Raw genomic sequence first — 22,854 nt, forward strand, 5'->3', positions numbered from 1 at the left:
TTTCACATCACTCAGAAGATTATATTACCTTCTTTCTACCCTCCTCCTCATCCGGGGAAGGAGGAAGAGAGACTGCACAGGCTGGACCCTAAGCGAGCCTTGAGCTTTTATATCAGCAGATTGGCTAAGATCAGACAAGCAGACCAACTCTTTGTAGGTTATGCAGGACATAAGTTGGGCCTTCCAATAACAAAACAAACCATCTCCAGATGGATTATTTTAGCCATTCTGGAGTGCTACAAATTGGCAGGAAAGGAGCCTCCTCAAAATCTAAGGGCTCATTCTACCAGGGGTATCGCAACATCCTCAGCCCTTCAAAGAGGGGTGCCAATTCGAGATATATGTGCGGCTGCCACATGGTCGTCCGCACATACATTTACCAAATTCTATAGCCTGGATTCCTCCTCTAGTCAAGAAACTAGATTCGGCAAGGCTGTGTTACACTCTGTCCATTCTGGAAGGGTAACATAACTTTTATTACTCCCGCCTCCAGTCACAATACCACTGCTATGGGAGTCTATCTAAGATAAGGAATACGTCGGAGGACACAATCCCTTCGAAGAACTAGTTACTCTTACCTTGTAACGTTCTTTCGATGGGATGTTCCTCCGACGTATTCCTTATCGACCCTCCCATCCATCCCCGCAGTATGACTTCCTGTGGGTTTGCAGCCTATGCTCCTTCAAGGTGATTAGTCTAATCCAAAAACATTACTGGGGACTACAAAACGGAACTGAGCAACGGACGCTGCGCGCGGCCTTTATAGGCAGGATGACGTCGACGTCGGCACGGAGGCCGTCGAGGGTCATCGACTCGGCGATCATCGACGCGCAGCGCCCTCTGGCGAAAAAATTTTCCGAGGCCAGCAAAGCTGAAGGATTTCTATCTAAGATAAGGAATACGTCGGAGGAACATCCCATCGAAAGAACGTTACAAGGTAAGAGTAACTAGTTCATCTACAGATCTATTTCAATACCAAACACTGTTTTCAGAGCCTTTTTGATCATATCTATTTGTGTCCGTCCATGCAGCTAACCTTTTACATTTTACAGACTTATCTATGGCTCGCAAAGTCTTTTCGCCCACTCGCATAGTCGAGTAGATTTTATGAAGGGTGAGTGAAATTTACAAGAGAAACTTTTTTAATGAACATCTTTGTTTGTAGTAAATAAGTTTAACTCTGCATGGCTGGCCTCTGGGAGGCAGCAGTGTGCCAAACATAACGTGGGTTTGTAGTAACATGCAACATTTGACAGAAATCGCATTTTAAATTTGTTGTCCTCCGTTCCTATGGGTCAAGTGCATTTCTCTTAGGGTGAATAGGTAAAAAGTTACCAAACCTGCAGGTCTAGCTGAAATGTAAAGAATTGGCATGGCCTGACTCCTCTCACTAATGTCTTGTTTCAGCAGTACGCATAAATGCTGTATTGTTGCTCATGTCATGTTGTGGTTACAAATAACGTCTTGTGACATTAACAATATCAGTACGAAACTGCTAATCGGATGCGTCTGTTTGCTAATTAAAAAACATTTAATTAGCAAACTCTGCTAATCAATTTTTGAAAACTAATTTATGCCTTGCAGATTTCCCTACCAGTGGATCCCAGAGAGCCATTAAATGTTGCACTCCTCCACAGTAACAACTCCTCTGATAAAATAGTAATGACCTTGCCCGAACACCAACTAGATGAGATTTCCCACAATATCTTCTCAGGAGTAAGAAATATATCTCCAACACACTTCTCCTACCATAACACATTAAGCACAGTGCAGGGCTTTACCATATGCTGATTTGTCCTACCAGGCACGTACAAGAGACGCTCCTCCCACCAAGGTACAGCATATTGCAGCTGTGCTGCTTGTTAATATTTAAAGAAATCTGGAGCACCTAACTTGCCATATTTATAATAGTTTGAACAGCACATCCTGTCAACAGATGGGGAGCAATAAACCTCTTGCAACTGAAACAAAGAATTGAGTTTAATTGTGGAACATAACCCGCTGAAGTTGATGTTGAACTCAATGTTGTATTTTACTCCTGTTGTACCCAACTTAAGTAATTTAGCTACAAACTGTGAAGACGACAGACTTTCTAGGAACTTGGTGCCAATGGACGAACTGAATCGGCGAATGGAGGGATCAGACCACTATTCTATGGTACAAAATTGATGGCTATAATAAGGCCTTGGAGAAACTTCTGTTTAAAGCTACGACTAAGGGAGCCCCAGCCTATACGTTTTGTGACGAATCAACGCCTTTTTCATAGGAAGGTGTTACAAATGAAGCAATTGTACAGAAGAGACAGGCTTATACGAAAGGATGCTAGGTAATCCAGTTGTTCCAGGAAAGAAGAGGTTAGAAGAGTTAAGCAATCCTACAAAAACTTGCTAAAGTTCCATAAGGTACAGATGTGTAAAGAAGACAGCAGGAAAATGCTCTGTTTTGAGGGAAATATTTTTTGTGGCTTCTGGGTATGTTTTAATTCATTCAGAACTGTGCTACGAATGTCCAAACTAACCCAATTTCTAAGGACAAATGGGTCCAGTTTTGTCTGGAAATTCGGTTTATCTAAGTTGCTGTTTCAGCCTCAGTATTGGCTGAAGCGGGACAGCATATTTAAACCTGAGGACATACAAAGACACATCAGTGCATGTAAAGTGTTGACGGGCTCCGGTCCCGATAGTTTTACTATCTTTATGCTCAAAGGAGGCCCATGGTTGTGGGCAAAATTGCTATTCCCTCTCTTTGAGCAAATACAACGGGACGGTACATTGCCACTCTCTTGGTACAGAAGTTACGTGGTGACAAGTTATGAATTACTGTCCTATAACATTGTTCGATTCTTTGGTCTCGGAGCACTTTGAAGCCTATTTGCAATCCTCTGGGAGAGTAGCCACTTTTCAGACAGGTTTTAGGAAGGGAGTAGTGGCAGGATTGATTGGATTTCTGATGAAAATCCTAAGAGAACAGTCCAAATTTACGAACATCCCCCCCACTGCGTATCGCCTTCCTATATCCACATGCGGCCTTTGACTCCATTGACCACAGTAGATTATGGAATAAACTATGAAGTTTGGGCATTCAGTCAGGCCTCCCGTGTGGGTTGTGTCTTGCCTCCCTGCCTTTTCACCTATATCTTGGGTATCTGGCTGACTAACTTGGCAAAACAAAATCTTTTCCTCCTTGGATAGGACATGAACATTGTATATTCTTAGCTTTTGCCAATGGTATCATTCAAATGGATTGTGTCCTCCGATGTATTCCTCATCTTTGATATTCGATATCCAGCTTCAGTTGCTTCGGAAAAAGATTTTCGTCAGAGGGCGCTGTGCGTCGATAGCGTCGACCCAATGTCCCTTGAGGGCCTCCATCTCGAGGATTATGTCATCGAATGCATATATAGCACGTGCAGCGCCCGTTGGCTTCACTTCAGTTTTTCTGAGATTGCAATTGCTTTAAGAAATATGGCGCTTCATTAATTCATACAACCATGTCTTCTTCATCGACACAAACTACCCCAAAGAGTGGGTTCAAGAACTGTCAGGGTTCGAAAAGGTCATTGACCGATGCACACCTCGGACTGCTCCAAATGCCAGTCGATGACTGGAAAGGCCTTGAAGGAGCGAAAGGGAAAATTAGCGGTAGGTCGAAACCCCAAATCATCTACCCCGACCAAAAAACCTTGGACTGACAAGAGGCGAGTCTGTTTGGAGGAAGAAAGTTAAGAGGTTGAGATCGAGGAGTGGCTCCAACCACTCCTCATCGTCGTCGAAGTCGTCCAAGAAGAGGCACCATAGATTGCCTTCTTCGACTTCATTGCATACTTCCCCTGAGAGGGTAACTTGCCCCACAAAGAAATCCACTCCAGTCGAATGGGAGGCTTTTAGAGCAGAGATGCTAAAAATATTTGAAAAGCAGAAACCCCCAAGCCATGCTCTTACCGTGCCTTCCAGGGAAGCCGGGAAGGAAAGGGCTCAACCTAAATCCTGCATGTCCTCGAGCGCAGCACGAAGGCCTGATCCTCATCTGGAGGCGTCAAGGCCTCGATCCAATGTCGAAAGCATAGTTCTGGGTAATCGACACCTTAGGCGCTGATTCCACCTTTGGAGCCAGCCAAGCCCTCGACATCGACGTCACCTTCGACGCCTAAGGCATCGACGCCAGCTGCGCCATCATTGTCGGCTGCGCCATAGACGTAGAACGCCCCATCAAAACATATGGCGCCATTGGAAAAAAGTTTCAACGACTGCTCCAGTGTCGAATCCATTATTCATTAAACCTTTGATGCCTGAAAAGACTTGCCAATAGCCAAGGAAGGACTATTTTAAGTCCCTTACCTCAATATATGAGAAGAATTAACCCTCCGACAACGATGCACCATTTGGCCTCCAGTTTGGTACTCCAAATGTGCCAGAAAGGTTTATCTCCGAGTAATCACGGTTGGAAGATCTTGATGACAATCTGCAGATGGCCAGTGGGGTGGACACCTCACCTGAGCTAGAGTTTAGAAAAACAGAGGCTATGGAGCATGCTGATGCGTCATACGGACAGCTCATGTCCAAGGTAGTGGAATATATGGGTTGAAGTAGGCTGCGAATTGGGAGACACCAAAAACCAATTAAGCTGTCAATAAAGAATTTGACCAAGAAGTACTGCCCTTAGAGTGGTGACCCCGACTACCTATCTAAACCCCCCCACCCCAGAGAGTCTGGTGGTACAGGCAGCTACTGCAACTTCCAAGCAAGCAGCTCACTCGACCATCCCTTCAGCTAGGGACGACAAAAGAGTAGATGGATGGCCAAGGAAGGTATTTTCTGCAGGGAGCATGGCACTCAAATCGAGCAACTCCACATGTGCCCTTGCAAAATTTACATTCACTTTATGGGACTGCATTTCCATGGCGGCAGAGCACATTCCATAGGGGGATTAAAGTGACAGGTTCTTAGCCATAATTAGAGACGGCAAAGAAGCCATGTGAGTTTCTTCCATCCCGTCTGGATTCTGCTGGCAGCATCAGCAGAGCCATGGCTAATAGCACTGTTATATGTAGATATGCATGGTTGAGGAAGTCGTGTTTTGCACTGAGTGTGCAATCCATACTCCTCAACATGCCCTTTGACAGGTCTCACCTTTTTCACAACAAGGCTGACGAGAGCCTTGAGAAGTTGCAGACCTCAAAGGCGGCGGCCACATCTTTAGGTTCCGCTATTAGGCAGCATCAGCCTTTTCACTCTAGTGGACAACCTTGGAGGTGTACATCTTTTCGCTACTACTCCTCAGTTGGAAGAGCGAGAGGAATGGCTAGACAGAGGCCAATGAAAGTTCCCTCGTGGTGGAAGAGGGAGAGGTGCAAAGCCAGCTCAAGCAGGAGCATCTTTACCATCTGCCACTGCATGAGCCGCCTCAGTCACAACTCACCAGTGGGGGGCAGAGTACCTCAGCATCTAGAAGAATGGTGAGACATAACTTCGGGTGCTTGGGCATTGGAAACCATAGCCCATGGCTATTGCCTTCCTTTCATACAGAGACCTCAGAGTAATCCAACAGGGTGCCACTCTGAGGATTCCAGATCGGCTCCATGTGCCGGAAATTCTAACTTTGCTAGAGAAAGGAGCTATAGAGCTGGTGCCTGTAGAGGAGAGGAACAAGGGATGGTATTCCCCTTATTTTCTAAAGCCCATAAAGGACGGAGGACTGAAACCCATTTTGGACTTGAGATACTTGAACAAGTTCCCCAGGAAGGACAAGTTCAAGATGGTCACTCTTTCTCAGATCCTTCAGGCCCTCCAAATCCAGGATTGGAGGGTGTCATTGGACCGTCAGGATGCTTATTTTCATGTGCCCATCCACCTCGAGCACAGAAAATACCTGCGGTTTGCAGTTGGTAATTCTCATTATCAATTTCTAGTTCTGCCATTTGGGCTAACCTCCGACCCAAGGGTTTTCACCAAACTGATGGCGGTTGTGGCACCGAGTCCCAGGAGAGGGGGTGGGGCGGGGGGGGGAGAGATTCACGTCTATCCCTACCTGGACATTGGCTGATCAGGGTGCGTTCTCCCGAACAAGTCCGGGTTCATCTCAACGTCACCTGCCACTCTCTTCACAGACTGGGGTTCTCTCTCAATTACAAGAAGTCCCATGTGACACCTTCTCAAAAGCTCCAGTTCATCAGCGCTGTACTGGATACAACCCTGGGAAAGAGCTTGCCACCCGAGGTGAAGGCTCCAGACATTCTACAGATGGTCTCCAAGATTCAAAGTGCCCAGCGTCTCCTGAGGTTGCTCTGCCTCATGGCATCCTGCATTGTTCTGGTGCCAGAGGCCCGCCTGAGAATGAGATCCCCTCAATGGGCTCTCGGAACTCAAGGTACCAGTTCACAGGAAAGATGTCAGACCTACTTCAGGCTCCGAGCAAGGCCGCACAGGATCTTCTGTGGTGGGCCTGCGAGGACAACATTCTGAAGGGAGTACCTTTTTGGCAACCATGGCCAGAGATAACACTAGTGGATGCCTCATTCACTGGGTGGGGAGCCCACACCAACGATTTGACAGTCAGCAGTCGTTGGTCTCCATCAGAGTCCAAACTACATATCAATCTTTTGGAGCTGAGGGCAATCGGACCAGTGCTGCAGGCCTTCCTGCCCTCTGTGTGGGGAAAAATGTCCTCCTATGATGGACAACACAGTAGCCATGTACTACCGCAACAGAGGTGTAGGGTCACTACCACTGTGCAGAGACCATGCAGCTCTGGTACTGGGAAATTCAGGAAGGAATCTCCCCATCTGTAGTTCACCTAGCTTGGGGGGAGAACACGGCGACGGACACTCTGAGCAGGCAGAGCAGCATCTCCCACGAGTGGGAACTAGCTCAGGAAATCCTTCTAGAGATCGTCACCTTTTGGGGAACCTCTTGTGGATCTGTTCACGACCAGTGTTAACCCGAAAGTGCAAACTGTACTGCTCCAGGGAATTTCTCCCAGGAGGAGCTCTAGGAGACGCTTTCGTGGTGGACTGAGTGTTCCCACTGCTGTACGCGTTTCCTCCAGTCCCCGTCATTACTCCCGTGATCAGGAGGTTGAGAAAGTTTGGGAAACGCATGATCCTAATTGCCCCGGATTGGGCTAGGAGGACGTCTAGACATGTCTGGACATGTCCATCTACCCTCCAATACGTCTTCCACAAAGAGGGGAGGGTCGCGTTCTACATCCAGAGGTCAAGACACTCAGCCTTCACACATGGTTTCTGAGAGGCTGAGCTACAAGGATTGGGACCTCCCGGATGACGTAATGGAGATATTGCTTTCTGCCCGAAGGCCAGCAACAAGGTCTGTACTGTTGTCATTGGAACTAATTTTGCAGCTGGTGCAAAGACAAGGATGTAGACCCTTTTCAGTGCAAAACACCAGGCGTTTTATCCTTTCTGCTATCCTTAGCCAATATGGGGCTTCAGGTTGGTCTATAAAAGGCTATTTGGCGGTGCTGTCCATCTTTATGTGCTCGTCGGAGGAATGTTTAGATTTCAAAATTCCACTGGTGAGACCATTTCTAAAGGGGCTCACCAATGTGTTCCCACCCCACCCCATAAACTTTCCAGGTACCAACTTGAGACCTTAATCTGGTACTAACATTTCTTATGTGTGCACCCTTTGAACCTTTACACTCCTGTCCTTTAAGGTTGTTAACCTTTAAAACCATTCTCTTGGTAGCTCTAACTTCAGGCTGTAGAATGAGTGAGTTGCAGGCACTTTCCTCCAAGCCACTGTTTACTATTTTCCGTAAGGATAGCGGCGTTCTGAGGGTTAAACCTTCATTTTTACCCAAAATCATTTCTGATTTTCACATAGGGTAGAATATTGTTTTACCTTCTCTCCCCCCACCTCATCCTGGGAAGGAGGAGGTGAGATTACACAGGTTGGACCCTCGCAGAGCTCTGAGATTTTATATATCTAGGCTGTCAAAACTTTGCATTGATCAACTTTTCATTGGCACACAGGCCACAAACTGGGCCAGGCTGTTATTAAACAGACCATATCCAGGTGCATCATTCTGGCTATTTCGGAATGTTAGACTGGCAGACAAGGATCCCCCTGTAGGGTTTAAGAGCCCATTCTACCAGGGGCATTGCTACCTCTATAGCCCTGCAAAGAGTTGCACTGATAGAAAGTATTTGTGAGGCAGCAACATGGTCTATGATCTGTTCCTGAACGCTGTGGAAATGTGGCTAAACAGGACTGCTGCCTTAAAGGCAGTACTTGTCGAGTTTAGCTGGCCAATGTGCCAGCAGCAGACTAATTATACCATACTGCCATGATATATTAATATTATCTCCCCCAATAAATAAATATAAAATCTCTTGGAATACTCGTGGTCACAGCCATTTTGCTGCCAGGCAGCCTGATCATAAAATTCTGTTTGGTCGTGAAATGTTTCTCCTACAGGAAACTTGGTTATGTCCCGAAATTCTGATAGATGGCTAAACATTATATCTGGAGCCGGCTGTATAGGGCTGCAAGGGGAGGCCTAAGGGTGGGCTGATCATTGGACTTGGCAAAGATTTCTCTGCTAGTAGATTGAACATGAAGGAAACCGGTCCAATGTAGTAGTGGATCAGATGCATCTTGTGCACCAAAGAAGTTACGACAAAGGCCTAAAGCATGGCTGTGTGCTGGCGCCCATGCTCTGCAACTTATACATGACTGACCTACTGTTAAGTTTGATTGGTGTGGGGAATTTTCAACCTAGTATTGGCCACACCCTTCGACCTCATCCAGTCTCTCCCCTTGGTTATCCAAGCACACCAGCATGTGGTCCACTTTTAATGTAAGAGTGTCCTTTTTCCTGTTCATTGATTGTATACTAGCTTGTAGTTGATTAAGCATGGCTTTGATATCGTTGAACGCACCATTGGGTTTTGAGGGAGGAGAACTGAGAGCTCCCCTCCGGAGAATCCTCAGTTACTTTGATGTTTTTACTTGAGTGGAGGTTTCAAAGTGCAACTTTGATGGTTGTTTCCCTGTTTTGTGTGATTTAGACCAAATGCTGCACTGGGTGTGCACAACACTCTCACCCTCCACAGGGATCACCGTCACTCTGTAGCCAAGGAGGCCAAAAGCACTGACTGTGCTCTCACTGCTGTGTCTCCACAAACCTAAGTAGTGAGATCCCTTGTTGCTGATGCCACTTTCTTGTGGACAGCACGGGCGCTAATGGTTAGAGGTTGCCCAGGAGTGGCAGGCACTTGGAATGCAAAGTATGATGGTAATGCTTGATTAAAGCAGGCTCAAAGAGTTTCTATGCAGAGGTGTTATGGGCGCAGAAGGGCAGGAACGGAGTGGAAATGGAAATAGATATTGGCATTCCATGGGCAGTCAATGGGTGGGAAAATAACCAAACGCCTACAAGCTTTGTTTCCCTGCTAATGTGCCATTTCTCCCTATCTGTGGCTCTAAAGTGGCACCTAAAATCCCAAACTAATAAACCTGAATACCCAAGAGAAACAGCTCTCAGATTTTCCGATTCCATGTTTGAGCCATACATTCCTGTTTTTTTTCTTGGAATTCTGGGACTTGTAGTAATGTCTTTTTTTAAATAAAAAATAAAGGAACTCAAATCTAAGAATTCAAAGTAAAAAAACTGAGTTGGATAGCTTTCTCATTCAGGAAAGGGGGAAACCTGATAGCTCTGACATCATGTTGAGCATTACCTTGAGTAAAGACGGCCCAGGCTCCATGCCAAGCCCGCCTAGATGTGTTCTGAATGGTCCGCTTGACCAAATCGTGTGGTCTTGGCCCATTCTGTCTTCCAGCTTTTTCACTTGATAATTGTATTATCCTGTCAATCATTTTAAAATAGAAACACACCCAATGCTAGTAAACAAAGTGAAACCCATTGGACTCCCACTGTATTGCCAAAAACGATCCCAGTTGTTACAAGTGCACAACCTCTTTTCTGCACAGTCCTACAAAGGAGTGCTACAAACGTTTTTCAGTAAATCAAATCCAGACCGATTAGCTTTGCCAGTGCTTATTACTGACTTGCTTTTAGAGACCTCCCCGTTATCAAATTAAGTATGAAAGTAGTTTCGGAAGTGAACATTCAGGTTTACTTTCCAATTATGAGAAAACTGCCGATTTAGTATCGGAAAACCACTGGTGCAAGTCATCTCAGAAATAGTGATCTAAAAGGAGAGCAGGTGACAGTATCTGATGATAAACACTCAATATTGCCACCCCCTCCCCCTAGATTTAACATCACAAGAGGTCTAAGTTGCTGTCAGCTGGTCTAAGACTTGCTAGTAAATTATTATGGAAAATCTTTATTCTATGTCAAGACCGGAGGTTCCCATTATGCTTGTTTAAAGCTTACTCACCACAATGGATGGCGGCTGATCTACCGGTTTCAGGTAGAATTGTTTGAATACTGATTTGCTTGCCCAGTCTGCCATCCTCATGATGTCTTCTAGGCAAACTCGTGCCTGAAAGGCTTTGGAGGCCATGGCTCCTCTAACTCAGTGGGCTCCGAAGTGCTGGGTGTTCCCTGCTTGAGCTAGAGTCCAGCGCACCCAGCGTGCTAAGGTCGGTGCTGATACCGCTTTGTGCGGTTTACGCAGAGCTATCAGTAGCTGCCAATTAGGGGAGGCCCTGAGTGAAGCTCTCTTTTCTTCGTAGACTTTCAAGCATTTAACCAAGCAAAGCTTAGGTTGATCTCTAAAGGTGGGATAAGAAATCGCCCTGGAATTGCACTTCGTTCTTCTATGAATGTGTAATACAATGCCATCAGGAGAAAAGGCCCTGCCTGCTAAATCTAGAGCTCTGACGTCAGAGACTCTCCTGCAGGATACCAAGCAGAGTAGAGTAGTGAGTTTGCCGGATAGGGCCGTACGTGATAGTTCTTCGTTACGAGGCCATGACAAAAAGAGGTTCAGTATTTATTAACGTCCCAAAGCTTGTCATAGCGAGCTGGAGGTGGGACGGTAAGCCTCACGACCTTGAGCAACCTGCGGATGAGGTGGTGTTCTCCTGCTGGTACTCCTTGGATAAGGTCATGACCTGCGGACATTGCTGAATGGTAGGCGTTCACAGTCCTGTAGGCAAGCCCTCTTTCCGCTAGGGATGCTAGAAAATTCAAAATCTCTTCTACGGGTGCTGAAATTGGATGTAATCCTTTTCCTCGGCACCAGGAGCTCCAGATGCTCGAAGAGTTGGAATATCTCTTAAGGGTAGTAGGAGCGCAGCTCTCCTCGATGAGATTGATCGCTTTGTGAGACATGACTGCGACTCTCCATCTTGACCTGAAATCCTCCAGGCCGCTAGGGTCAGAGATCCGCTGAGGAGAGGAGAGGATGACGCTGACCTGATCGATCTAGTAGGAGATCTGAGATGTCCAGACTGGGACTATGAGGATCAGATCTGCATGCTCCTGATCGGCCTTCGCCAGGGTCCTCGCTATCTGATTGAAAGGGGGAAAGGAATACAGTATTCCCTGGGCCCATGACTGCAGGAATGCGTCCGTTGCAGCTGCTGCTGGGTCCGGCCTCCAGCTGTAGAACGTTGGTAATTGGGAGTTGAGTCTGGAAGCGAAGAGGTCTATGTACATGGGACCCCAGATATCCTGGAGGCGGAGGAAAACCTCTGTTGATCCTCCAATCGCTGTAATCTGTCGAGTGACGGGAGTACCAGTCCGCTACTACATTTGAGAGACCGAGAAGGTATTCCGCTGTAACTGAAATCCGATGATCCAGACAGAAATGCCAGAAATCTTTGGCTAATTCTGCTAGGGGTCTCGGCTTGGTGCCGCCCAGATGGTTGATGTATTTTACCGCTGAGATGTTGTCCATCTTTAGTAAGATACAGCATCTCGCTCTGCCTCTGGCAAAAGAGCGTACTGCAAAGGTACCTGCAAGAAGCTCTAGACAGTTGATATGCAGATCCAGCTCCTGAGGGGACCAAGTCCCTCCCGTGGCCACGGAACTGCATCTCGCTCCCCAGCCGGAGCGACTGGCATCCGACTCGATGATAATATCTGGAGCGGAGCCGAAGATGGCTCTGCCGTTCCAGGCTTACATGTGAGTGAGCCACCAGTTGAGCTCTGTCCTCACTTGAGGAGACAAGTGTCAGGAGTTGAAAATAAGAAAGGCTTTGCCTTAAGTGTTGGCTCTTTAGTCTTTGCAGTTCTCGATAGTGAAGAGGGCCGGGAAATATTGCTTGAATGGAAGATGAAAGTAGCCCCATCACTCTGCTAGTTCTCGAAGAGAGAACATATTCTTCTGTAAGAGCCTGTGCATCTTTCTTTTTGGTAGAGTGAATCTTGGCTGATGGGAGTCGAAGCTGAGAATTCTGTGTGTCCACTATGAAACACAGAAATTCCATATTTTTGGATGGAAGTAGAACTGACTTTTCCCATTTTATGAGAAAACCGAGGCTGTGTAGCCAGTTTATTGCCAGTTTGGTTTGTTTCGGAACTAGCTCTTGCGAGTGGGCCATGAAAATAATGACGTCTAGGTAAATTATGAGACGGACACCTTGTTCTCTTAATTGAGCTACTACAGGTCTTAAGAGTTTGGTGAAAACCCAAGGCGCCGAAGAGGGTCCAAAGGGTAGACTTGTGAACTCCCAATCTCGATTTCTCCAAGAAAATCTGAGGTAACTTCTGTGTGCTTGATGAATCGGCACTGCAAGGTAAGCGTTTTTTAAGTCTAGGCGCATAAGCCAGTCGTTCGGTCTCAGAAGGTCTCTGAGCATGTGTATACCTTCCATTTTGAAATGGCGGTAAATGATAAATTTGTTGAGAGCTCTGAGGTTTATGACCGGGCGTACCTTTTGCTTCCTGCGTTACATAAATATGGGACTGAAGAAGCCTCCCTGACTTGAGCAGGGGTGAATCGCTTGCTTCTGATGAAGACTGAGTATTTCACTGTCTAAGGCGGTTTGATCTGTCTGAGACATTACTATGGGAGTGGGGGGACATGCCTGGATGCGCTGCGTGAAAAACTCCAGGCGCAGACCCCGAGCTGTGTCCCTTACCCAGGCGTCTCCCGATAAGGTATCCCAAGCATTTGCAAACATCATTAACCTCCCTCCTATAGGTGATAGTGGCGCTGGCACTGTTATTAGTACACTGACCTGTAGATTGTTGTTGGGCTGGGTATCTAGCCGCTCTCCTCCAGGGCCGCCCTCTTCCACGACCTCTAGAGGGGAAGAATGTGTCAGAGCGTTCTTGCCAGGAATCATGCTGGCCTCTGGATTGTTGAGGTCTCTTGTCGAAGAAGTAACGGCCGGAAAAGCGACCTCTTCCTCGTCCGGCCCTGGAGAAAACCTTAGTTGCAAATACTCTTTTTTATTGAAGCCAGTGCTTTGTCCTATGCTGTGAATGTCCCGACGAATTTTGTCATCTCCTTCATAAAAGGATCTCCGAAAAGCAGGCCTTGCGCAGTTGGGCCGGATTCTGTGTCTGCCAATTCGGTCAATTTGGTGTCTATTTTGTATAGGATGCCTTTCCGTCGCTCTATTGAAATAGCGAAACTGGCGTTTCCCAAGAGGCAAATAGCTCTCTGAACCCAACCGGACAGTATTACTGGGTCGATGTGGTGCGAGGAGCTGATGGCTGTTTCCGCAAGATCTGAGATTTTTGCCAGTGGACCTGCTACGTCCAGTACTTTGTCCTGGCAGGACTTCCAGGCGCGATCAATACCCTTCCTAGGGTCTTTGACATTTTTACCTAGAAAGGTGATCATTTTAGAATCAAGCTCTGGAGTCGGAGCTACTTTGTCCGGAATGTCTGGTCGTGGACATTCTGCCACTTACTTTAGGCCCATTTACCTATATGGTAAAGGCTGAATTTCTTTGCATGCTAGTTATGACAGTGGTTATATTATTTAGCTGACTGTCATAGGTTTTCTAAAAAGATGAGCAAGAGATAAACCCTTATGGAAATGCATCATAGCATACTTTTATTATTCTGCTAGTGCTAGTAGGTACACAACATATTTTATGCGTTTAAAGTTTTTTCAAAAATATATGTAGAAGATGCTATTTCATAATATGCATCTTAAATCAGAGTATTCATTTTGTTTTACAAATGCATTGGAAAAAAGAAAGAGTGAGTGACAAACATGGTTGTGACAAACATTCAACAAATGCACTAAAAGAGTGTAACAAATGTGGTGTACAAAATCACCATTAATATTGTTAGTTCCTGTCTTGAATAGAACATATATACAAGACTGTATGGTGTCTGTAAGCTCTAGAGGAGACAGGGACCTAGTCGTTGGTCAACGTCAGGAATCAAATCAGGTTATGAGACGGGACTGTGGGAATGTAGCCCACAAAGTTATGTGGCCCCGTGACGTTTCAGCAATGAGCCTTCTTCTTGGGCCTCGACTTGGTCTCCCCTGTGTGTGGAGAAAAGGAGGGAAAAAATAAAAAAAGATTCTAAGTAAAATTCAAGGGCAGACTTACTACAGAGTACATCTAAAAAGAAAGATGAGTCTGAAGGTTGTTTGACCTGCATGCATTAAAAATTAATCAGGACCAATATAGGTACAACAATGGAGTTGTCCTGGTGCTTGCTGGACACTTAGGTACTAACCTGAAAAAAAGTACAGGGTTCTAAAGGTGGCTTCACGGAGATGGAGGCGGGGAATACTGTTAGACTCTCCAACATCAGGTATCTGGTAATTCGAGAGTTGTACGTGGATTTTTTGGTTACTACAAATACTGGAAGGGGAAACAAGGAGACAGAAAAAGTGTCTCTCAGTCATGTGTTGGGATTTAACATACACTGGCTGCTGTTAAAATAAGTAGACAGAGTAACCATGCAGTACCTGGGGTATCTTGCTGTTAAGCCCGCAGAAACTGTTGTGCTGAATTCTACGGGAAGGCAGTCCTCTATACACGATGCCTTGGTATTAGATATCAGGATTTGGAAGGGCAGTCACTCATCCGGTAACAGGGTGCTGTGGACAGCTGTGGGCCGTTCTTTTGATTTATTGGATTACCCTATTAAAAAATAGAATAGGACGGCAACTGATTAGTGGAGGTGGCGAAGTACGAGAAATCCACACGTGCGGCTGAAAGCGCACATTTGTTGCACAGCCCGTGTGTTCTGGTTGCTGGTGAGGATCAGCTAGTGGGGCCAGGAACCTAGGGTCAGAATTTGACGTTCCTGATCCCCACATGGTCTAACTGCCATGGGTCTCTCACCTGTGGTGTATGGCGCTGTGATGTTTCATCTGGCCGGGGGGCTGCTACGGATGCGGCGGCTCGCGTAGCTGCATACAAAGGGAAAGAAGCTGTAACTCTATCTATACAGTGCGCTTGCGCAGGGAACCTCTGTTTTAGTCTCTGCGCATGCGTACTTTGTGCGGTGTCTATGAGTTGTCATGGCACCCGTAAAGGAACTAGCTACTGTACGCTTGGCCGTGACCCCTCGTACCGTCTTAGGTAGTATATTTGGACCGTGTATGCGGGTAGGTACTAATGGGGGCTGGACATCCTACTTCTTAGATGTTATTTTGACGTCTCATGGTTCATAGAACGGAGGAAAAAAAGAACTTTAAAATAGAAAACATCTATCCCTATCTATCAGCAGATTATAAAGATAGAAAAGAAAAAGAAAGAGCAGCCAACCAAACCGGACCCAGAAGAGGTGGTAGAAAATGGGTCTCTTTTTCGGACACTTCAAGCTCAGGGTCATCAGATGATCAACCGCAAGCAACAGGCAGACGTCCACATCCCTTCTGTAGGAGGTTTGTTCCCGGTTGTGTCTTTAGGGATGGGGTCTGCCACAATCTCTGACCCTGAGGGTTTTGAATCCTCTAGTTGAAATTCCTCTTCTGAAGAAGAGTGGGAAAGATCAGCGTCGTAGACGCCCCTATTATGATCTTCTTCCGTGCCCTGTCCATATCCCTCCGGGCTTGAGGATCCATCTCCCCTGATTTCTTCCTCGGGGTAAGAGGGTTCATGGGAAGAAGGGGTTACCTTCCTGTTCGTGAAGGCTTGTTTCAGCCTTGAGAAGGCATCCGTTACAGCAGCTGTGGCATTAGTTGGCTGGCTCGGGGGGGGGTCGTAGAGCTCTTGCGAGCCGGTGTACACCCCCCTTCAGTAAGGTGCTTCCTTTTCTGTGTTCTCTTCCTCCCAGGAGGGGAGGTCCCTCTTAAATGCTCTTCCATAGTGTCTAGGCGATTTTGTATGGGAATGAGCAGATCTGTTACAGCTTTCTTAATACTGGTCTCCACTGAGGATCCCAGAACCTTCTGTAGGCTATTAGCCATTGCCACTTCATCTATATAGCAGTGGTCTCTCTCAGCTTCAGACCAAGCCTGATTCTGGGCTTCTGAACGCCTTCTCTCACTGCCCAGTAATATCAGTTCAGCTTTGTTATTATTCTTAGTATGCTGAACAGGAGATTTCTTTCTCCTCCTTTTTTTTTTTTTAATGCAAATTCAGAATTTAAAATATATATTCGCTCGCGTGGGTTTTCCTGTCAATCCGCGATGAAATTCGGAATGAAAAAAAAAAAAGTAAATCGTCACTGCCTGAAGAGGGATTCCGGCGCTCGAGCTCGCAAGAACCGTTATACTATTAATGGTCATGCGCACTTCAGCGCCGGACTTTTGAGGAAAGGACCAGGGAGAGCAGGAGCTCCCCTGGTGGTCAGCGAGCAGCGCAGCGTGCTCAAGGAGAGCAACGAAGAGATGGGGAAGCCGGCGCGAGTCCGCCAAGGGATCCGCCCGAAGAGCGGATCAAAGACAGCTGACAGCTGTGACCGCGCGAAGCAGAGCTTCGTATCACGCAGTCTCCGAGGCCGGTAGTAGGCAACTGGCGTCGGAGCGCACAACAAGTAATAATAATACGAAAAATCAATACATATTGAAAGTAAATTCGTATAAACAGAGCGCTCTTTTAATAACAATGAAATAAATATAATATTATGAAAAAATTAATGTTGACTTTAAATTATGAAATCATGTCAAACAGTGCTAAACATGAAGTACTTATCTCTTGCTATGAGCAGCAAAGAAAGAGGAAGTGACATCACGTTTAGGACTGTTTATGGAGGGGATCTGGACTACTATTGGTGGACTAGGTCACATGTTGGTGGCCTCTAAATGAACTGGAGCAAAGCTCCCTGGCAAATGCAGTTGCTTCAGAGACTCTTAGTTTATGTTATGATGTTACTGTTATATTACTATGTTTATTATATATTTAGTGCACCCGATTTATGCACATGACTCATGGCACATTTGGGTGCACAAATATCTTGCTGCTGAGCTTTTTCTTTATTGTTGAATTAAAGAAAGAGAAGCATAATGGGAGCCTCCGGTCTTGACATAGATTGGCTGGTTTCGTAGTTTGTAAAAGTTTAAAATATTGCCACTTCAAGTTGAATAACAGCCAGCTTTTTTTTGCCAAATTGGCAACACATGCAATTTACATGTTTCCCCAAATTCAGCGTCTGCCGATGAGTCAGACATTTCCAGTGTTTAAGCTTATGCCACAACGAGTGTCCTGGTTACGGACACGTTCCTCATTACAACACATTCAGGATTGTTTTAAGCAATTCCAGATGCAGCTGTTTGACATCAGAAATATGTAATAAATGGAAACCGAGAATGAGTTGCAATTCCTTTTTTTCTTATTTGGTGGCCATGTAAAAGGTGTTTATGCTTTAAGCCTATTACTTTTTTTTTAAAACCCTTTTGTACATAGTGACATGGACAAACAGAAGAATATCCTGATTGATGCCCTCTGTCGAAAAGGAAGTGCATTGGCAGATAAAGTTCTACAGCTGCAGGCTCAAGATGGTGCCATTTCATGTGATTCTGAAGGAAAAGAAGACGATCTGGAGGCAAGCTTGAATGCTCTGACGGATACGTACTGGGAAACCGCAAAATGGACAGATATTACTGAAGCAAAGGTAAGGCTGTATCAGAGTATTTGTTTTTATGATGCATAATACCACTTCAAAAGGCCACAATGAAGCACATCAGGGTATACCGCCATGTTAATGAAAACTACAATGACAGACTAAGGGAAACACTTGAGGCAAATCCAAAGGGAACAAAAGTATTGCACAGGGCTGCAGGCAAAGCCTTTTGTTTGGTCTTCACACTGGAGTGCAGTAGAGGGCCGAATCTGGAAGAAGTCTCTGGGTCTCCCTTCCTGTACTCTGGGATGGAGCCTAAGATTTTAGCTTGGCCTTAAGTCATTTGAATGCATGGCAAACTGGAAATTGGCTTCACTTTATAGGGAGGTCATCACCGTGAAGAGTTCTTCGTTTTATGGAGCCATTAGAAATCATCTGGAACAATCAAGATCACCTGTGTGTGTTCGCTTTAGAGGAAAGAGTGAAGGTATTGTTGGAGTAGGTTGATTTAGAGGTTGACACCCTTATAATAAATCCATTGAAGGTAAAGCAAAAGCTTGAAATATGCGATTTGGATAGGAACAATCGCAAAGGTAAGGGAGTCATCCCGTATAAACCGATTTCTTCTGATGGAAAAAAACTGGGTTGCCTCTCCCACTATCTCCTGAAGAAGTTTCCTGATAGGGCAATAAATAATGACTTCTTTAGGATTAGGCTACATATGGTGCATTGTGGTGAGGTGTTGGCAAGGTGTTAACAAGGAAACAAAGTTTTAAACTGTGTAATGTTTGACACACCTTCAAATCCAACTGTAAGGCATTTATTGATGGAGTGTGAGGGAACATGGGCAGTTCGAAAGAGGTTGTTTGATAGATTTGTATCCCGAGAAGAAGGGATTATAGGAGAGTATTTTCTGGTTTCTGGTTATAATCTTGCCCTAACAACATCGGTTGTTCGAGTTCTAAAACTCTGTAAAGTAATGGAATAATGCTCTTCGTACTAGCAATGGTAAATGGTGAAATCACAGCTTATTTTAGACTCATTTATGTATTGTGGAAAAATTTAAATTTTTCTTTTTAGGTTGCTCGATTTGTGTTATGTTTGTTTCCTTTGGGATGTATAACTTGTGATCTCTCTGAGATTTTGTTTTTTTGTAAAGGTTCCTGCTAGAACCATATACAAAGAAAATAAATTCCACAGGGCTGCAAGCAACTGACACTCTGGGGAGGCCCTATGCACCAAGGACACTGTATCCGCACCCCAGAAGTATGATCTTATGCAGGCCATGCCAATGCCATTAGTTGCAGCACATAATTGCTAGAGTCCTACAGGGTTAACTAGTTTTTAGCTACTTTTCTAGGTTGTGACTATAAAATGTGTATAGGCACCCAATGAGCACTAAAAGTAGCTACTGTACGACAACAGGAAAGGCAAACAGAATACACATACATCTACTAAATACCGAATGAAAGTCATCAGCAAAGTAGATTTTTAGATCTCTACAGCAGACATTTCAGCCTCATCTGTGGAACAAATCAATATACCTTAGTAAGCAGATAGCAGAACATCTGGTTTGCATTAAGTTCAACTGGCTTTATTTCGACAAAATTGTCATAAAAACATACAACACTAAAAAACCCATACAATTACATTGTGATACATAATTGAGAATAAAACTAATCAGTTAACAAGGGATCTCTGGTAAAGAAAATGTAAACGTAAACACCATGCCCATCTGAGAAACATACAAGTAGAAAATACGGCAAGGGTATCGGTTGAATTTAAACACGTCTTCATGGCCTCCTCTGTGGTTCTGCAACCACGATTGTGAAAAAGGTCTGAGAAAACGCTTCCTCTTTGGCAGCGAAACTGGGCATAGCAATCAAAAAATGTTTAAATCATCCGTGGTGCTGTTGCACAGAGGGCACATCGGCGATACAGCGTTCTGGCAGCTATGTTTGAGTGAGGCTATTGGTAAAATACCTAGGCAGAATTTTATATACAGTGCTTTTTTGTGTTTTGGGGTCATATAGTCCAGGTACCCCTCACCGCCTGTCTTAGTTGTAATGCTAATGTATCGTGGCAAAGGCATTGAGCGAAGAGTTTTCTCAAACATCTCGCTGTGCTTTTGCAAGGGCGTCTTCTTTAACAATGCACTTCGATTGTGAGGTGATTGCAATAGGGTTGCTCCAATATGAGCCAAGATCCAATTCCATCAAGCAATTCCTAACCTGCACAGCCCACTTCAGTGATTACCCCCTTGTTGTGCCAAAAGATCCATTAGAACATCTCTACATTTAACAAGTTTTCCGTTTGACCAAAGACGCATCTGGCAAATGGGTGCTATCCCCTGCATGCTGGTCTCTACTAACATTGACACTGTCCAGGTGCCAGCGGGCAACCCCTGAAACTTTTTCAGTAATGCATTTTCTGCCACTGACGACGAATGGATGTTCGCCTGCCGCCATAGCTCCGCTCCGTACATGGCTGTCTTTCTAGCCTGAGCTTTATAGGCTTTCAATTCAACACGCAATGCCCAATTGCCGTGTTCAGCAGTGTATCATGCCAGGGCCTGCTGTGGCAACCCACGGTAACGCAAGCCTTTTCAAGCTGCTTCATCCACCCACAGGCTGCCATCAGTCTGACCCCCAAGAAGTCATAATGTGAAACCTGGTCAATCACGCCCTAGTCCAGCACCACCGTAAGTGCCTCTAGGCTTTTCCTGGTGCCCGTTTGAAAGATCATGGATTGAGGTTAGTGACATTGCTGGTGTCAAAGACAACACTGCGTCATCCGCAAACAGCAGGACCGGCATCCTTTCAACGCCAGCATTGGTGCATCTGTCTGGACAGCCAACAGTTCTCCGATACCATTAATGAATGTAAAAAACAACTTGGGGGAAAAAACACACCCTTGGCGGACTCCCTTTTCAACATTAAGGCTAACGGAGGTCCTGCCGTCCACTCCCCACCAAACCAGAGCGGTGCTATGAGTGTACAAGCTCTATTGCATGTAATAAGGCAGGAGGGCCACCCAAAGCCATAAGGACCTCCCCAGAGGAGGTGCCTAGGTAGTGTCGAAAGCAGTTCTCAGATCCACAAAGACAGCGTACACTTTAACCTTTCTAAGTACTGCGTATTTATCAATAATCTACTGCAACTGAAGGCTCTGATCTATGGCGCTCAACCCTTCACAAAACCTTGCTTGCCGATGGTCAATGATAGAATTACTTGTAGCCCAGGACTCCAAGTGGCACAGTAAGGCACTAGTGAAGATCTTACCCCCTGTATCTAGCAGTGAAATAGGCCGATAATTCGAGGGCTGATCCCTCGAACCTTTCTTGTGAATCGGCACTAATTCTGCACAGGTCCAAGACCTGAGTACCATGTTTTGGCTCCAGCTTGCATAGAAGAGTTGTCAGATATGGGACCCATACCACTTGCTCGGACAAGTAAAAATCCACTGGGGTCCTATCGGGGTCCGGAGTCTTTCACAGCTTTTGGCATATCCGTGCTTTTTTCACCTCTTCACCAGCGGGGTAACACCCCCACCGCCAGTTCTTGTTGTAGAGCACTCCACTCCAATCACAGCGTTACCACTACCATAAAGGCTACTGCAGTAGTCCATCCAAGTTTGCTCTGCTAAGCATCTCTGATGCATGCACGCTGGCTCTGACTCTGTGCCCTGTCCCCATAAGGCTCCAGAAGCCCTTCGAGTCACTCCTTCCAGTTGCATTGAGCATGGTGGTCCACTTGTCCTTGTGCCATGCCCTCTTCTTGGCCCTCAAAAGCCTACGGTATGCACCTCTAGCCAGTTTTAATCCTCCAGTCTTAGCCAGTGCTGTGGATCTGGCCTCAATAATTAATCTTCCCTTTGCCTGCCTGCACTCTTTATCGTACCATGGTGTTGAGGACTCGGTTACTGCACAAATTACTTTCAAGGGTTTTGAAAACTGGGACCCAACCTTAACAATTATGCTCTTGTGCAGAGATATTAATGCAGGCACATCGATGGGATCTAACAAAGCTACCCTATCCAGATTTGGAAGTATATCCCTATAGGCCATAGGCAGGGTTTCTCCAGCATGGGGTCTGGCATGGATTCACATGCTCATGAATATTCCCCGTCGTCAGGCTGGGAATACTCAGTAAAAGAAAGAAATCTGTTTCAGTTTAATTTCTGACCTGTCTTTCTCCTAACAACCAATCACTGAGCTATGGGTCATACTGCCCCCAGCCAATGACTGCCCTCTACCTAAGCCCATCCTCTGGCAGCCATCTTCAGATGTGTACTGCACGTTCAAGTGTTGGGAGTCCTCGTGCTTTGCTCTTTGAGCTTTTTCTGCGTTTTTCGCTTTTCGAGAGTTAAACTCTATTTTTCGGTCAATCAAGCCTGTGTCCTCCATCGATCATTCTTCCGACTAACGCGGACCAGTTTTGGACTTTGTCAATGCCCCATAAGGGCTGTTTTCATCGGGTGTTCTTCTTGGAAGCATGTGGATCATGTCAGACGAAAAGGACAACCCTTCCCTCTTCAAGCTGTGCTCCGACTGCGATTTGCAGAATGTATACATGGACGACAAGCATTCCCAGTGTCTGCATTGCCTGCACCAGACACAATAGGAGTAAGATGGTGTGTTTTGCCATGGCTTCTCGAGGCGCACATTGAAGGACCATCATCAATGGTTGGAAGCGTGGCTGCGGGCCAATGCCTCTGCAACGGGTGGGACCCAGGGGCATGCCTCTCCCGGATCGGGAAAAGCTGAACAGGCTTCTAAATCCTTTGAGGGGACCCAACACAAGGCCAAGCACCGCGAGTATGCTTCCATCGGGGTCGCCGCTGCTATGGGTTCTGCAACGGTCAGGGCTAAGCCATCATCCCCATCTGCATCGATCTCCAGTTAACACTCTGGTTTCCTGTCAAGAGAGAGTCTGATAACCTGGGTAAACTAAGGGAGAACCCGGAGATGACCAGGCAGGAGAAGGCCAAGCA

At 45.9% G+C, this 22,854-nt stretch overlaps 1 protein-coding gene across 2 annotated transcripts in view; it reads left to right on the forward strand.

Moving 5' to 3' along the window:
* Window positions 1-22,854, forward strand: part of TPP2 (tripeptidyl peptidase 2) — a 1,218,153-nt gene that overhangs the window by 1,125,144 nt on the left and 70,155 nt on the right. For both annotated transcript variants that reach the window (XM_069637049.1, XM_069637048.1), the window contains one exon: window positions 17,706-17,913. In XM_069637049.1, coding sequence (XP_069493150.1) covers window positions 17,706-17,913 — 208 coding nt within the window. The remainder of the gene's footprint in view (window positions 1-17,705; window positions 17,914-22,854) is intronic.

Source organism: Ambystoma mexicanum, chromosome 7p, assembly GCF_040938575.1.
Source record: "Ambystoma mexicanum isolate Mex_15411 chromosome 7p, UKY_AmexF1_1, whole genome shotgun sequence".
NCBI classification, from domain to species: domain Eukaryota; kingdom Metazoa; phylum Chordata; class Amphibia; order Caudata; family Ambystomatidae; genus Ambystoma; species Ambystoma mexicanum.